The following is a 17,932-nucleotide window of genomic DNA, read 5'->3' as shown; positions in this document are numbered from 1 at the left end:
CTTTACAGAGCTGAATAATACCCTGTACTGTGTGCACAATGCTTCAATTAATTTTGTGTCAGTTAATTAAGGCGAAACTTCTTATTTTTTTTACCTTTACCCTACTCCTTTTAATCCTGGAAGCCAGCTCCTGCTGGAGTTAGCTTCAAGCATTCATAAGCATAGCCTGGGCCTTTGTCATACTGCACTGGTGATTTATACTTGTGAATATTCATTGTAGCAAATCCAGCGGCTTTTCTGCTTGCTAAGTTTTTTTGGAAAGTACCATGCAAGAAATAAAAGTCTCCTTGTAGCCTGTAGCTAACTCTGTGAGGTAGAACTGTTCTGTGTTTGAATCCCTTCAGGGGCACAACAGTGCAAATGTAACATTGATTATCGGAGAGGAAGACTGTATGAAAGGAGAGGTGGTAGGATAGTCACATTAAATCGACTGTGTGTATTTGTTAATACCAGCCAGCTTCCACCCATCTTGAGAGCTATCATGAGAGCCAGTTAGGTGGAATGCAAATTAATTCTGAAAAAAAGAAGGGAATCCAAAAAGAGCAAAACGGAGTCCATGAGAGAACAGGCAGGAGATAACAAAAAACAGTTACAGAGTTAGAAGCAAAGATACATGGAAGAACAAACAGGAATGGAAATGCCGTAAGATTAATTTTCCTCTGTATGTGCATTCATCAAAGTCTGAAATTATCAACATTATTTCCATTTCTGACATTGGTTGCCTTTGTGACCTTGAGAAAGCCTGGTTCCTTAAGGGTGCCATCTGAGAGACGCTATTAGTTCTGCTGTTTGAGCTAAGCTACAGTAAAGTAATAAGAGGACAAAAATCAGTGGGTTTAGGGAAGGAAATGACAAACTAAGTGACCTCCAACTGCAAAATGTTTTTTCAGTGCCTGTGTAGAACTTCATAGCCATTTTTTGACAGTAAGATGAGATTTGGCCATACTGCAGCATACTGAAGCATCTTAGTTTCAGCTGATGAACTTGTTCATCAGCTCAGAACATCTGTGAGCCTTTTTCTGAGTATCGTATCTGCAAAGTATCTGCATACCAACTGGGAAAGTTTTACAGCATTTTCTGAATATGCGATGACCGAACAAGTGAAAATGTTTAACCAGTACAAAAGTAGGGTGTATATGCTGACATATTTCCGAGAAAGAAGGGTTACACTGTGTGATGTAACTTGGGAGAGAGCCAAGGGGGATGCGAAACTCCCAGCTGCTCGTCTCCTTGCCTCTCATTAGCAATCACACAGTAGGTTAGAGATTGGAAGGGACCTCAAAAGATCATCTAGTCCAATCCCCCTGCCGGAGCAGGAACACCTAGATAAGGTTACACAGGAACGTGTCCAGGCGGGTCTTGAATGTCTCCAAAGAAGGAGATTCCACAACCTCCCTGGGCAGCCTGTTCCAGTGTTCCGTCACCCTCACTGAGAAGAAGTTTCTTCTCAGGTTTAAGTGGAACCTCTTGTGCTCCAATTTGTACCCATTACCCCTTGTCCTTCCATTGTTTGCCACTGAGAAGAGCCTGGCTCCAATCACTGTATGAGAAAGCCTTTCCTTAAAAATACAGATCTATTATTCAATAGAATTGATATATTAGCTTCCTTTTTGTACAGGAAGTGTTGTATAGTTCTGCTTCTGTGCTGAAGATGGAAACTTCAAATGGGAATTTAACACTTCTTATTGCCTTCCTGCTAATTTATTGGTAAGAAATATCAATATTATTAAAGTGGTCAAATACAGATATTTCTTGCTTCCATCATTATTGAAGTGAAAAGGCAATTTTTTTCAGGCCTTTTAGAGGTAAATGCTGTGCAGATTGCAAAGGTACTCCCAGAGAATTCCCAGAGTGTTCAAGGCAAAGCAACAGGCAGCTGAAGCAAATCTCCTGAGTGTGAAGGAGTACTTGGTTGCAGAAGTAACAGAAAGGTATCTTGTGTGCTGCCTGCATGCAAAATCTGCATGCTTATGAATGCTATCTTCATTTCACTGAAGCCTGGGGTTTTGTCCTTGAAAAATTTGGGCCAGGATTTTACCATTTCTGTGGTAATTTTTTGTGTGTTTTCTTTTCTTTTAAATGAATTCAGACTGACACAAGTAATAATATATTCTTTAGCAATCTTAACTGTTTAGCTGGGGGGTGGGGGTAGTGGGGAGAGGGGCAGAGAATATTCACTGCTTCTCGGTCTGGTTTCTATTTTTATGTTTGTACTATCCTTTACATTAGCTAGTACTAGTGAATGTTGTCAAAACCACATTATAAGTTAATTAATCTTAAGAACTATCTTTTGATGCATTTTGGTTTAAATGTACTTGTTTTTAAAATACAAGGTCCTGGATGCTCAGCTACAGTACTCATGGACTTCGTTTTCCTGTAGCCAGAGCTTATCAGAAACAATAGCAGTATTCTGTGCATTTATATTACATTAATTTTTCCTTAAAAGAAAGAGCCATAAAAGGAGAGCATTTAGAACCCTTCAAATGAAACTTGTCGCAGAGAAAATTGATTTATTCTGAAAGTTAATAAAGTGAGCCATGTTTGTCATTTTAGTGAGAGAGAGGTTGAGGTCAGCCGCTGCATTTTTTTTCCACTCAGCCCTTGGATGTGGAAAAGTGATTAGCATGATACAAAAGAGTGTTGTGGCAAGGCCAGCACTGGAAATGATAGGTAAATCTTAGTGAACAGGCTACTACCAAGTATTTGGAGTGATTGAGATATATGGGACAGTCATGGTAAACCCCGGGATGGGGATAATTATATTGGGCTCAGGCGCTGGAGGAGGGGATTGGGATGGGGAAACTGAGCCTGTGTGTAGTGGGGAACGTTGTACCTTCAGCCACCATAACCAAAATTGACTACTTTTAAAAAGTAGTAAGCAGAGTAGTCAACAGCTTTTGACACTTCTCTGTGCTTAGCAGTGATGCTTTTCAGAGCCTCTTAGTGATACTACTTGAGATTGTATTTAAAAAGCCAAATGAGCTCTGGAAAGTTCAGCTTTATGATACTGATTATTGTTAAACAACTTCTTCACTATTTATCAATGATTGGTTTAAAGTAAATTTAAGAAATGAAATGATTGTTTGTTGCCAGCTGTCCACCACCATAATGGCAGACACACCAGCTCATTGACTGGGTACTTGAAAAATCGTGTGTATGTTTTGAAAATACTTTTCTCTTAAGACTGTATTCTTGATGGTGGCTACAGTTCAATAATGCACAGAGTTGGAAGGCTGGGGTTTTGTTCTTTGTTTTTCTTCTCCGTTTTTATAGCTTCCTCTTTTAAGACAAGTTTCCAACTGACCCATTAAGAAAAAAAAACAAAGAAAAAAAGCTAGCAACTCCCCCCCCCCAAATCTCTCACAAAAAAGCAACCCAAAAACAAAACCCCCAAAGTACGGTTACCTTGGGGAAGTTAAGTCTGAACAAGTATACAGTAATAACTATTAGCAGAATAATTAAATGATTTATTAGACAATCTTTACTTAGCTTCTTAACTCTTACAACAGCCCGTAGGATTAAAACATGCATTTAGCTTGCAGCACATCCCCAAGGTTTGGCATATACTTTTTACTTGCTCAGAGAACTCAGGTTTGTATCATTTTTTTTAGGTGCAGTAGGTATCGTGGCAATTCCAGCAAAATTAAAGCATTCCTAAAGCACAAGAGTGTTGGAATGGTGTTTTAAGAATTAAGTGCTTGCTTACTGCTTTCATGCTGTTTGAAACCTTTATTCCTGGCTCTTTTCCAATGTGGAAGGAGTTTGTTTTCAGAGAAATATTGTTGCCAAGGGACGAATGTTGACTGTGTTGTGTTTAAAACAGGCTGATATTAATTACATTCTTTTAGCTATTCTCCTTCTCTGGATAACTTTAAAAGGTCCTTCCAATTTCCAGAATACTTAGGTAAGCTCTCAGAACATAAGCACAGTGGCTCGTCTTCATTTATGTGAAGAATGTATTAAAGAGCTGGTGAGAGCTGAACTCATTTTTGTGCACAGCAGAGAAATGTTGGTTTCAGATTATTACACTAATTAAGAACAAAGAACAGTGTTATTGAATGCAGTGATTTCCTTCCCTTTTCTCTTTTATCTTTAAAGTCTTTATCTGAGCTAGTTGTTAGATAACCTCTGTGGGGAGCTGCTTACTGCATTAGACCAGAGGAACAGACTAATTCTTTTTTCAGAACTGGGGCAGCAGTGTTTGGGTTTTTCCATTTCCCCATTGGTAATGTGAACCTAATGTTTTGCTCTGGGTTTTGGTTCTCATAAGGATCAGGCTGAATTATTTAACTTTTCTACAGAACAGTTTTGTGCAAACCTCCTTGAGCTGGGTTAGTGCTGGTGGTCCCAGTGATGGGACTAGTACTATGCTCACCCTACCAGAACTTGCAGAGTGTGGTTTGTTGTTTTGGTTTGTTTGTTTTTTTCCCCAGCTAGCTCCAGAAGGACTGAGCCCAGCTCATGTTTCTTAGTCTTCTGGCTATTTCGCAGTTTTAGATCATTTTGTTCTGTACTAGGCAAAATGCTGCTTTCCAAGTGTTTTTGCTTAATAGTTGGTACTTTTAAGAAATATGATGTTGAGAGGGCATAATGTACATGACAGCTGTGCAGAGCTCACCTTAGGGTACCAATGCAGCTGCCTTGCCCTTGCTGTGCAGGAGCCAGATAGGAGCAGTAGAACAAGCTGAGCCAGAACTGGTGAATTTTCCTTACCAGCCCTCCCCTCAGCCTTCCATGTCTCTTTGCACACTTGGGGCCTTATCCTCTGCTCTCATGCCTCCTGCAGTGGGATGAGTTCAGTGTGTCCTTTGAGTATATAGGAGAAAGAGCTCCACCGAGGTTTTATGAGTCTGAACTCCAGCCCTGGCTGCTGACCAGTGATCAGCCCTCTCTGGAGCTACCTGGGTGTAGCCTGATAGCTTATGCTCAACTTCTGAAACCTTCCTGGGAATCTGTAGGCCTATTGGACATAAGTGAATGCCACCTTTAGTGGTCAAAATCTTGTTTTAACCAAAGATTACATACTTTCTGCCAGCATTGAGCTCTCAAGAGAGGCATGTATTTCTTCCCTGCATTCTGACTGTGGAAGGCAGCCTTCCTACTTGAATCCTCACGTGAAAGCTCCCTTTCTCTCAGCTTTTCTTCTAGTCACTCATCAGCCTCTTTCTGCTTTCCTGAAAACTTGCTTTAATCCTAACACTTGCCTGGAAACTTCTGATAGAGATAAGCATTGGCTTACTGTTCTGATAAATTCTGTTGTTTGAAAAAATAGATCTTACTCATTCCGGTTGTCCCCTAAGAGATAGTCCTTATTACTCAGGAGTTCATGTGGACTTATGAAAGATTAATGCACATTTACAATGATGTTGTCCAAGCTATATTAATAAATTGGCCTTCAATGTATGGATTGTCAAGGAACATAAATAACTGCCTACAAGAGCCTGTACTGTCTCATTAGCATTCTTTTTAAATAGCTTTATATTTTTATTTGTTTAGACAGCTTTGACAGAAATTTCTGAGTATTCATCCGATAATGACAGCGTGGGAGAAGGAGGGACGGGCCTGGCGACCACTACTCCAGGATGCACTAAGAGCTTACAGTCGAGGGCAGGAGTGGACACCGAGGATGTTACAGCACGGCCCGCCAGCGAGTGGCTGAGGTCTGCAGAGGCCCTTCTCAGCACCCCTGGGAAGCAGGCGGGCAAAGCCCCCCCAGCCCTCACCGAGTCTGTGAGGAAGAGGAAGCTGCTGAGGTAAATGCACTGTCTGCCTTAAGGCATTCCTATTTTTTCATGAAATAAATGCATGAAATATATGCATGAAAAAATGCATGAAATAAATGCATTAAATAATGATATCTAACTGCTCAAAGAAAACAGCCTGAGCAGTGGAAGCCTGATGTTAATAATTCACTATTTCTCTAGCTAATCACAGTGCAGCAGTGGTCACTTCCTATACGGAGTTAATGAAAGTTGCTTGAACATAAATGGTATATATGAAGGTATGCCACAAATTACAGAGACTACAACTAAAAATATTTTCAACAATGTGCTTCCTTCTTACTTTTTTACAGGTGATTCTATGTGCAGTAATCAATCAATCAATTACTTAAAAATGAATCTTCCCTTTGGTGAAATAGCCAGATTGTATTTTTCTCTAAAAATGTTCTTGGTTATTTCAAAATGCTGCCTGAGGGAAAAGATTCGGAGTTCCTGATTATTGAGGATCTCAATGCTTAGAAGTGTTTTGCTTGTGCATATTTCTTGTTACTTCAAAAATACGACACTACTGTACTATGTCAGACCAAAGCTATAACCTCCAGAAATGCCTGTTAGTGGCCAAAAGCAAGTATGTGTGAAAGTAATAAGAACAGGACAAGCGTATAGCAATATTTTGCCCAGATGCACTTCCAGCTTTCAGCAGGTTACCGCTTAGGAGCTGTTTGCTACACTCAGTGGGTTTGTCTTTTCATGAGTTTGCCCAGTAGTCTTCTGAAGCCGTAAAAACTTTTGGCTGCTGCAGTAACATTCCAGGGTTAGTTAGGAATTCTGTATCTTAAACGTGATTTGAACCTGCAGCTACCAGCTTCACTTGATGACCTGTACTATCAACAATGTTAGTGCAAAAATGTATTTTACAGCAAAGATAACTATGAAACAAGTGTGTAAGAGAATAAATGGCTCTAAAACCAAACCAACCAACCCAAGCCAGCCACAGTGAAATAGAATGTAATCTGTTGGGAGTGGCCAGAGGAGCAGAGCTTGCAGGATTTTTCACTCTTCCATCCTGTGGTTCCACCTTGGGTACCTTTGGGAACAGGGAAGCAGGCAGGAAATTCCTCAGTTATGAGTTTTGTTTATCTAGTTGTTTGTCCAGGTAACAGTCATCTTTTCACTCTTCCTGTTCAGGGCATTAATTCTGTCTGTGTCTCTGCCATCCTTCCTTTTACTGTTGATGGAGAATATTTTCATTGGTGTGATATGCTAACAGTGGATGTAAGAGTCTGCATCTTCAATAGGAAAGCTCAGATTTTCAGGGCTGTGGATTGAAGACCAGTTTGGGGAAAGGTTTGTCATACACTACAAAAATCAAGATGTAACCAAGCCAAGAGAAAACTTCAGAATAAGCTAATTGTGGATGATTAAAATAAATTCTGCTGATCTTAGTGTTAGAAAATCAAGTGTAAATTCAACAACTTTGAATGGAAAGAAAATGAGAAACCTGTCTAGGTCCCCAAAAGAACACGCGCAGTATACAGTGTTGCTGGTGATGTGCGTAATTTAAAGGTGCACATTGCAGTCCTCTTCTTTAGGAGTTAAGTGGAGTTTTGAAAAGTGATTAGCATTTGCAGACAAGAAAGGCATGACAGAAGCAATTGCTCTCCCACCATGCCCATGGATGGGACTGTTCTATGTGCATTTGCCACCTCTTGTCTGTGTTCATGTAGCCCCTGTAATGTTAGTATTTGTTCCCAAAATTGTTGTCAATAAAGATTGTTCTTTCTGCCACAGTCCACAGGGGAGAGCAGATAGTTTGTACGGTGGTGTTTGGCCTTCAGGGCTGTTGGTCATCCCAGGCAGGTTCTGAAGTAACCTGCAGGGCAGTGCTGTAGGAGGTGCCAGTTTGTCATGTAGTCGGGAAGTACCATCTCTTGGATTCACAGCCGTATCTGTGCTTCTGGACCTCTTCACCTTAAACAGTGGTTTTATGTGCCATCTTGTCTCACCACCCTTATTTAAAGAAAATTGGTGATGGATGGAGTAGGAGTGGTATAATTTTCCCAGGGATGCTGACAGATAAATGGCATTTTACTACACCCATAAGCTACTAAGAGAGTTGATAAAGAAGTGCTGCTAGTGGTATTTAGTACTGAGGTGAGTTGCCTTGGTGATCAGGTCAAGAGCTGTTGGGTTTAGGTATTCCTATTCCACCATAAAGATTCAATGTCTCAGCTTGAGTCAACACTGCATGGGAAAATAATGCAAGGGATTTGCACACCTGATGGGAGAGCATATACACTGCAAATAGAAGTTTTCAGGAAGTTCTTTTTAGATTTGGAATTCATGTAAATGCTACAGGGTGAAATGTCTAAACTGCACTAGTTCCAAGTCTTTCAAAGTTCCCTTGTGAAAGAAGGGAGTAATGAAGAGTAGTGAGAGTCTCAATGTTTGTTACAGAGGTTAAACAAGTAACTGAGTTCTTTCAGGATTTAGTCCAAGTTTCAGTGCAGGAAACAGATAAGTTATATAATGTTATCCCTAGTTCTAAATCTGTCATGTTGCAAGAGCCTGTAGTTGTGAAGAACAGCTGCTTTTTGTTTGTTGTTTTTAATATTAGAGTGGCCATTTTTAGTTTGATAGTAAACTAAAATCTTGGGAAATTCTGTTTAATTATCATATATCTACTTGTATGCAGACCACATACAGATCTCAGCTGCTAAAATTAACCTCTGTTATCAAATGGGGAGAAAATTACAGAATGTCCTGGTACTACGTGCAGTAAAATGAAACCTGGTTGTCACATGAAGCCAACTGAGGTCCTGAAAATAGAGGAAATTGCCAAGGGAGGAAGGAGCTGGCACAAATAAAGCAGGCTTTTACTCTAAAATTGGGTCTGCTCTTTCTTACACATGTCCACAAGTAGCATGAGGGTGTAACAGCAACAGACTAGCCCTTTTGACCCTCCTGTTCTTATGCTGATTTTAACTATTGGATTAAATTTTCCTTGCTAGTGAATTTCTTGTTGGATTAGGAGGTTATAACTGAAGCATATAATGGCTGCACTAGTAATCACTGGCAATGTACATGTGCAATTTATTGTGCACTTACTGAAAGTTAAAACATCTTTTTTTTTTATAAAATGTGGATGCTTTCAATGGGGCCAGATGTTTGGTATTAACAGGAAAAAACCCCCCACCTTTTTCCTTCAAATAACAAAATTCTCCAATTTAATATGTAATTTACATTACTGATTGGAATGGTTTAACAGGGTACAGTTGTTCCCCATCAGAAATAAGTAATTTTGATGCCTTTGGTTTGTTTAACCATGGAGCTTACTTTTCTATGCAAGATCTCTGCTCAGGCAAGCCAGAACCTTCAGAACTGAAGGGAAGGCTCTTTTTTTACCTCGTGGGTTCCTGCAGAGTCTTCCTTTTGACTTCATTACTTTCTTCTATAAGGAATTGTGCATGTGAATCTGGCGTTTGATTTTTATTTATTTACTTTTTTTAATGCCAGTTAAAAAAGGGATAACTGATTTCTGGGAAGTCTCTCCTTATTGAATCATCCTACTTCAGCTGCAAGACAATATGGAATAACTTTTTTTTGGTATGGATTCTGAAGAACTAGAGAACTGCAGTCAACTTTTCAGCTGTGGTTTTGGGTATTTTTCAGTGGCTCATAAGGGGGGTGATCAACGTTTTGAAAACTATGAAAGGAGCGGGCCCCAAAAGCTTTCCTATTTCCAAAGATGTTCCTAGATTATTTCAGGTAGTTTGGCTAAGAGCGTGGCTAAGTAGAGGCATGGGAAAATCAACCACCTAGAAAGTTTTATTGAAAATCTCTCACTGGAGGCCGTAAGGGATGTAGAAAGTGATCACTCACCCTGTTCTCAGCAGTTAGAACTGTAATCCTTCTTACGTCTCTTCCTCTGCACTGTCAGAGACAGCTACGACCTGGAAAATAAATCTCACTACACAAGAATGATAAAGCTTTGGTTTCTGTGACAAAGAACTATTCTTGCTTTGCAGGAGTAATTTTATTATAGTGCCCATGTACTACTCACAACAGTCTAATTGTTAAAGGTGGTATTGAGGATGTCTCTAGAATATTTTGCAATTAGGAAATTACAAATGAAGACATTGTAAATTCTCTAGATGGTCACTTCTGGCTGATGCAGTTGCTTGCTTTTACTGTGCTACTAGGAGTCACAAAAAACGGTATCTTTGTTCCACATATGTTTTGTGGAGGTGACCTCTTTTGTGGAACAATTGAAAAAAGATGGTGAGAGACTACATGGACTCAGACTTTTGGCTTATTGAACTCTTTAGAGAAGCTCCAAATCCTTGAATATTTAGGACTCTAGAAGAGGCTTTCAGTATGTCTGCCTTTTTGATTTGGCTAGTATAGGCAAACCCTCTCTGGATGGGTACAATAGATCAGAGCATTGTAAGCTAGTTGATAATAGCTGATGGGTTTGCAGTGTTCACAAATCAAGTGTCGGCAGGCTTAGGGGCCCTTTTTTTCTTCTTTAGCAAGCTCCCCATGGAGTCAAAATGGTCAGGTGAATGTTGCAGAAGCCAGTTACTTCACCAATTAACTTGGAAATATGAGAGGAATTCTGTTCTTGCTTTGAAAAGAGTGGGGATATTGCTGACTCCTGAGATGGGAATATGTATTTGTGTAACCTGTAGTGTTTTGAAATACAAGGAGTCCTGAAGTACAGTGTGTATGTCAAGATGACTCGATAATGAGATGCTTAAGTGGTCACTGTTTTTAAATTCAGGTGAAGTCTGGACATGAGTAGGCTTGGATGAATGTAGGGTTATTTTTGGTAAGCGCCTTGCTGAATGAAAACCTTAATAATAAATGAACACAGATCTCCAGCACTTCAGAAAGACTGAAAATGGCTTTTCAAAACACAGCCTACTCACTAATGCTCCTTTGTTGTTGTTGTTTTTCTGTTAGCCTCCTTGGAGTTGGAAAGTGGGGACCATCAGCCTTAGAGTCACTGATCAGGCTCAGTGTTACCTTTTGGTGATACTTGTCACATAGTGACACAAAGTTCTTCAGTCTTGCTGCTGAAATCTGTGGAAAGAGGCAGCCACCAGAAACAGCTTTTGTACTTTGTCTTACAGTCGTCAAAGCTGTCCTTCATGTGGATACTGCTGGACATCCACAGTAATGGCAATGTGTTGTTTTAGATACAGTTATTTCAATAAGCTCAGATTTAGTACAGAAACAGGATATAGATTTCTGTTTGTTAACTCCGTCTGCCTTCAGGGATTTAAAGGAACAAAATAGTTGTACTGAAAGTTTCATGATTAAAAAGGTTGTGGGCAGTGGAGATTATATCTAAGCAGTTTGGCTTCATTAAACAGCCTTTGCATTAGGAATTTGCCAAATGCGTTCAATTTGCTCATATTAAAATATTCTGGGGGCAAGTTTGAAGTGCAGGTCAGTAAAGTATGCATCTCAAATTACAGTTTTTGTTACTTAAATACAGTTTGTCAGGTCCCTTGATTACAGAAATTGTACATTAGTAATCAAAATATATTTGCTATATATGAGTACACATACACAAACACACTGGATGTTGGGTGTGTCACGGAAGACAGTTACATACATCATAAGGGCTAGATCTGGGAACTGAGTAACTTCTTAAACTCCTTGAAGCAGCTAGATGTATAAGTAAATACAGACTGCAGACTAACCAAGAGTTGGTACTGTAGAATCCAGTCTCCACCCTTGATGGCAACAAAGGTCTTAGATCTGACAAAATTAACCCAAGCAGTTTCTGCAGCCTGAATAGCTGAAAAGCTAGGAAAGGTAGGGGGTATTTCAGAGGGACAATGTATGCAGAGTGAAAAGTGAATATTATTCATCTCTTCCTTGTATTACCAAAATAAACAAGTTACTTCCATGTGCTAGAATCTATGCCTAAAAATGACTTTTAGTCCCAGTAAACCCAGCTAACTACCAAAGCTGAAAGCTCATTAGATATTGAACAATCCACAGACATACAATTTGGGATAAAATAATAGTAATTTTAACCATTTGCTTTTTTTCAACACATGGAGTTCATTCTTACACTGAAGCTGGCACCTGCTTAAGCTTTGCATAAGCTCTGTGTAACTGTCTTATCTTTAATCTGCACAGCCAGGAGTGCCTCCGACTGTGTAGTTTACAGTGTCTCGCAGCACATACAAAAGCATTGCAACAGTGCGGGCACCTGTACTGTATGAGGAATTAGTAGTTTTCAAATGCCTCAAATGTCAAATTTATCATCAACCTGTTAGAATATGCAATAGAAAGCACCCTTTTCTTTGTTTTACATGTTTGAGCATCCTGGGTTTGGAGTGCTATTTACATTTCTTTGTTTCTACCTTTCAAAAGAAGCAAACCATAACTACCAACTCTCTTGCCATCAAATTCCTTTTGTGCATGGCATGTCCTTGAATTGTATTTTCCAATTTCACAATGTATCAAACTGCCATTATTAAAAAAACACATTTCCCGTGAGCTGCTAAGAACTGCTCATAAGTGCATTTTGTTTAAATTTTATATTCTGCAGTCAAGAAGTGCAAAATGCTTTATGTTGTTTTCATTTTAAATTATTTTTAACTGCATTTGGAAACTGAATGGAAGAATTATTAACAAACATAAATGAATTTTATTATCACGAAGGGCTGCTAACGAAAGGCAGTTTTACTTTTCATGGACCTTTGTAGTAACTGTTATCCTAATACAAGCATGATTAGCAAATTAGTAATGAAGCTGTGTCAGTGAGACCCTACCTGGTAGGCATATCAGACCTGAAGCAAGAATGGTGTATTACTGTTGTGTGCAATAGCCACAAAACCAGGAACTTGCTTTCCTTTGTGCTACAGGGTGATCCTTACATAGGTGCAACAGTAGTGGGCTTACAGAAGAGTAGAAGCCGATTGAGCACAACCACAGCCCTGTTTCAGGGAAAGGGGGAAGAAACTGGGCTGTGAGCCAATAATAGGTGCTGTCTTATGCAGGTACCTTAAGGCTTTCTAGCATTATTTGGACATAAAAAGTACATTTCTTTAACTGTTGTCTGTGGAAGGAATGGAGTAGGGTTTTAGAACACTTCTGCTGAACAAGTTTCTTCCACCAAATCAAATTTTTTAACTACTAGCTGTATTGTGTATTTTTGTAGTCTAACCACACAGTTCAATGGCAGACTCATGGCATGCAAGACTTAAACAAACTCAAAATGGGTTTAACTGCTGTATTTCTATGTCTAGCTAAGCTGGCATCTACCTGTCCCAGCATGGCTCATGTAGACCGTGCAGCCAAGCTGAATTACGAGTGCATCTGGGAATGGTTCCCTGGCAAGAAGAGAAACTGGGTGGACAGTTTGCTAGAGTTTAGAACTGTCTTGCTCCCAAGTGTTGCAATGCAGTAATGCTTGAGGCTTAAGTTTTGGGGAAAATGTGGCTGGGCAGTGTTACCAGCACAGTAAGCTGTCCTGTACGAAGTTCAGTGCTTGACTGTGCTGCTCATGGTACCAAAGCTTCCATTGCACTTACCTGTATTAGTTGCCCCTGTGTCTTAAAGTCCATGTAAAAAGCAGGTTTAAGCAAGGCTCTTAAGCTTACCTGGAGGTTCACTGGAGCCCAAGGTTTCCCAAATATTTTTTGTTTTCTCCATAATATAGCAGATTTTGTAGCTTAAGTGTGGGCTCTTTCTTTGGGGAGTTAGTGATTTTTTCCTCTTCTGAAAGAGTCAAGAGTTTCTATCTTCCTTGCCTGAACCACACTAGCCATGGAAGAGATGCAGTAAGCTACAAAACTTATATGGATCATTCTGTGTCAAATGTGACTCTTGTATTTCAGAGTGCTTATTCAATGATCTTTACTCCTAAAATGCTTAGCCATGCCATCTAATAATTCTTGAGATAGTTATGATTTTGCCAAATATACAGCTGTTCATTAGAAATTCAGCTGAGACTGCTGTCTACTTTTCATATAACCTGTTGGCTTGTGTGCAGGTCTGTTAGCCAAGAAGAGATTTTTATGTAGCCTACCTGAAATGCTGCTTAGCCTTTTTAGCTCCTTCTTGGTTTCCACAGGTGTGAATCCTTCCAGTTCCATGTTTGCACTATGAGCTTTACCAAGCTCTTTGGATTTTTTTTGGCTTTTTTTTTTAATCAAAACTTTCTAAGAATGTGCACAAGTTTCCATAAGGTGGCTGTATGTTATCTCTGTTGACTCTGAAACCAGTTTAACCCAAGGACATATTTCACCTTTGTAGAAATATTTATTGAAATACTGGATAGTACCTGTGGAAAAACTTGCACTATAGGGAAAGAACGAAGTAGGCTTTTATGCAAATAACTTCTTTGAAGACAAATTAAAATGTTCAAACACTCCTATAGTAGTCCAGAGCAATTTTGTAGTAGCCCAGAGACAACTTCCAACACATTTGTCTTTTTGTTCTTCAAGTGAGAAATTATGTCTTCTGGCTTTGATTCTGGGAGTAGGAATTGCTTTAGTGTTACCTTAAATGTATTTGTGCTAGATGCCACTCCTCTGTTCCTCACCTTGGGAATGCTAAATTAATTTCATCTTGGAGAGTGTTCAGACCACTGAAACTGCACACTTGACCCAGCTTGTGAAATGAATCATAGGGTCAAGTATGGGTAAAAGAATATTTTTGTGATCACTCCTTGCCAACAGACAAACAAATCTGGGAAGGAAAAAAACCCAACCTGTTATAACTGGTGGTTACACTGGTTTGTTTTGAGTTCACAGTTGACTGTAGGTTCTATTAGGATACATACATAAGTGCAAGGGAAAGTTGGAAACCTTTCGTTACAGTCCTTGTGTTGGAGACAGGACTGAGAATGTGAAGATTTTGAACACCAAGATAGTGAAAATGTTTTAATGTGTGTATTGATGCTAAGTATGTGTTTTATTGGGAATATATACATTGGAAAATCAAAACTAGGAGAACTGATCTGCAAAATGTAGTTTTACTGCATGTTTCTGTCTCTAAGAGTCAAAGCATACATATTCCATCTGTCCTACAGCTTGTCGCTTGGCAAAACTGAATGCTGATTCCTGGCAAACCTGAGTATTCCTTTATTCTTTGTAGGGGCGGGCTAGCTGAGAGGTTATGTCGACTGCAGAACAGAGAAAGATCTGCCATTAGCTTTTGGAGGCATCAGTGTATTTCAGATACTAAAATCCCCTCAGGTAAGAAACACTACACATATACTTCTGTGTGAAAGTATGTACTTACATGGATATATGCATGGCCCACACAGGAGTACAACTGAAGCTTGTATTCTTTGTGGGTTTTCCCTGACTTGAGTTTAATAATCTGTTGATTGTCTTCTAAGATGATACTACATTTCAGCTAAATATGGTGGTTTGTAAAGTCTCGGTTATCAAAGTGTTTGAATGTAAATGTCAAAGAACTTGGTTTAAATGCCCTCCATGCAGATTCTTCACAACCCCTTGATTTCCGGCATCACCTAAGGAAATGGTGGTTTCAGCAGATTGTAGGACAATTCAAAGTTTAATTTATGGGTGTACAGATGTTTTTTTGTTCTTGCTAACTTTTTCTTTATAACCACCTTTTTCCTTGTTATCTTTGAAGTCAGCTGTATCCAGGGATAAGTGCTGAAATTGTGAATGACAGCAAACAGGGACAAATAGAACACATCCATGAAATGAGCGTGAAGCATAAGTAGGCACCTCACTAAAAAAGAAATGGTGGGAGTTTTGTGAAGTAGTTACAAGTGACTGATAGCACCAGTCACTTTCAGTAATATTTCTTGAGAGAGAATGGATTCACGGAGCTAAAGTGTAAAGAAACAGTTAGGGTTTTTTATCAGTTTATGTACGTGTAACTGTAGGCTACAAAATTTCAGGCATGCATTCTGCATTAAGCCAACTACTTGTTTCTGAGCACATACTAGCTTCCATTTATTTTTCAGAAAGTCCTCTGGTATTAATTTGAAAACATGCGGATGAGGGAATCTATCACTTGCCTTGAGAGTGTCCTTAATTCCACTCCCAAATTTTTAAAAGTGGGCTTTCTTCCAAATCTGAGTTTGTCTGGCTTCAGTTCCCCTCTTTTGTTTCTTGTAAAGCCTTTCTCCATTACATTAAAGAGCTCTTCAGTATGTGGCATTTTCCCTCTCTGGCACTTGCAAGCAAAATCATGCTGCCTCACAACTTTCATAAACTAAACAGTCTGAGCTCTTTAATGCTCTCTAAAGCATTTTTACCAGTCTTTGAATGATCTGCATGGCTTTTTACTGCACCCTCTCGAACTTTTCAGCATGGGCATAAGGACAAGAATGGTTACTCTGTATGTATTCTTCTGGTTTTAGTCTCATCAAAACCACTGTCCAGGTCCAGTTCATTATTCTGCCTCCTATATGCTCAAGACCTGTAGTAAGTGTTTGAGTCTGGTTGTGCTTTAGTCACAGCACTATGCTGGGACTTCACATTGGATTGTCCAATATGATTTCATAACTTCTGTAGCTGTTGTTTTCTGAGATCCAGTTTCCACTCTACAGCTACTCTTTGTGTTTCTTGTACCTAAACACAAGGAAGTATTTGTGCTATATCCAGGTATGCTGCATTTGAGTATGCCCAGCTAACCATGCAGTTCAGATCACTATGTATGTCAAGCCTGTCCTCCTTTAGTCACAAATCTGCTTGAAACTGTGGTATCCACACAGTTTCTTATTGTGTTTTAAACTTCATTTTTATGTCATAGATGAAACCATTTAATAGCATGAGTGTTTACTTTTAAATCCTGCTGGGACTGCAGTCAGTTGTGATTGTCCACTGGTAAAAAGCTCTAACCGTAATTCACAAAGTTCTCTGAAAGTAAAATATGTAAGTTCTTTTTGCATTCCACTTAAAAGGGTTTGTTACTGATAGTGAAGATGGTTGTATTTTCATTAAGAAGGTTGTATGATTTTAAGTCACATCCAAACTGTTGGCTAAAGCTCATCTCACGGTCTCTCACTGGAGCTTTAGAGTGGCCACTTGTGTGTTTACGTATTCAAAATGCCACCCATGTGGAATGGCACATTATATTTCTGACCTTAATTCCTTACTTATTTTTCCACTCACTTTGCCTAGACCTGATGTCAAACTAGATGTTCTCCAGTTACTGTAGGTCACTTTGTTTGCCCTATAGCAATAGCACAATATCATCATCCTTTTAGTCTTCTGGAATTTTGCCGGTACTTGAAGACTTACTAGAAAGTAACATCAGGGAACCAGAAATGTCTTTAGCCAACTCTTTTCCAAACCACTATGTTGTACATTCTACAGGAATGCTGACTTAAAACCAGTCAAGCCTTCTGCATGCTGCTTAACCTCCACCTGAGTTACTAATGAATATGAGGGTACTTTATCATTCTTACATGGTATGAGAACATCCTCTTGCTTCCTCTGAAATATGGAACACAAATTGATCCTGAATAGGTCCGTCATTTTAATAAAATGAATTTTTTAGTATGGTCTATAGTAGTGGACCTGCAACATTACTAATACACTAATATTCTTTCTCTCTTAGCCACACGTGCCATTACAGCACCTTGTGCTTGGCTACTCACCATTTTGTTAGACTTCTTTCCTAGGCTGAAATGTTCCATGCTAAACATCTGCCCCTGGCTGAATTCCTTCCTTTGATTATTCTTCTTTCAGAAAATGAGTCAGAATTCGTTAGCATTTTATGAGAAAAAAAGTCTATGGGAAAATGCCTTGCTCTATTCCAAAATACATTTAAAAAATTCTGATGAGTCTCTTCAAGATGATTTAGTTTTGGCAGAAGATGAACCATTTCTGGGATATGCCTTTTGTCATCAGGGTGAAAATCTACAAGAACTTGAGCAAGTCAGAAGTCTTTTAACACAAACTACTGTTTCATTTACCCTGTGAGCATTTGCTGAAATATCTGAAAGATGCTGAACATGCCGTAACTTAGGAATACACTTCACAGCCGAAATTTCACTTCCAATTCCCAAGCTTTATTCCAAAACATGAAGATGATAAAATAATCATTAAAGTAATTGTGATAATATTTGGGGGATATTTTTTCCCCTAGGGTAAAATTTATCTTTGATGCTTTTGTTCTTAGAATGGCCATACTCTTTCATGTCACCAAAATAAAATTGGTGTTTGGTTTGGAAAATGACAGAATGGTTGATATAACCT

General features: G+C 39.2%; 1 protein-coding gene across 2 annotated transcripts in view; it reads left to right on the top strand.

Moving 5' to 3' along the window:
• The window catches only part of SPIDR (scaffold protein involved in DNA repair), a 200,573-nt gene that overhangs the window by 47,361 nt on the left and 135,280 nt on the right, over positions 1-17,932 (top strand). For both annotated transcript variants that reach the window (XM_061354845.1, XM_061354844.1), the window contains 2 exons: positions 5,497-5,753; positions 14,844-14,944. In XM_061354845.1, the coding sequence (XP_061210829.1) occupies positions 5,497-5,753; positions 14,844-14,944 (358 nt within the window). The remainder of the gene's footprint in view (positions 1-5,496; positions 5,754-14,843; positions 14,945-17,932) is intronic.

This window comes from Neopsephotus bourkii, unplaced genomic scaffold, assembly GCF_033783945.1.
Source record: "Neopsephotus bourkii isolate Nb327-2 ecotype Australia unplaced genomic scaffold, CSIRO-AGI_Nbou_v1 NB_753, whole genome shotgun sequence".
In the NCBI taxonomy this organism is placed as follows: domain Eukaryota; kingdom Metazoa; phylum Chordata; class Aves; order Psittaciformes; family Psittacidae; genus Neopsephotus; species Neopsephotus bourkii.
This window is presented reverse-complemented; position numbering and strand designations above follow the sequence as displayed.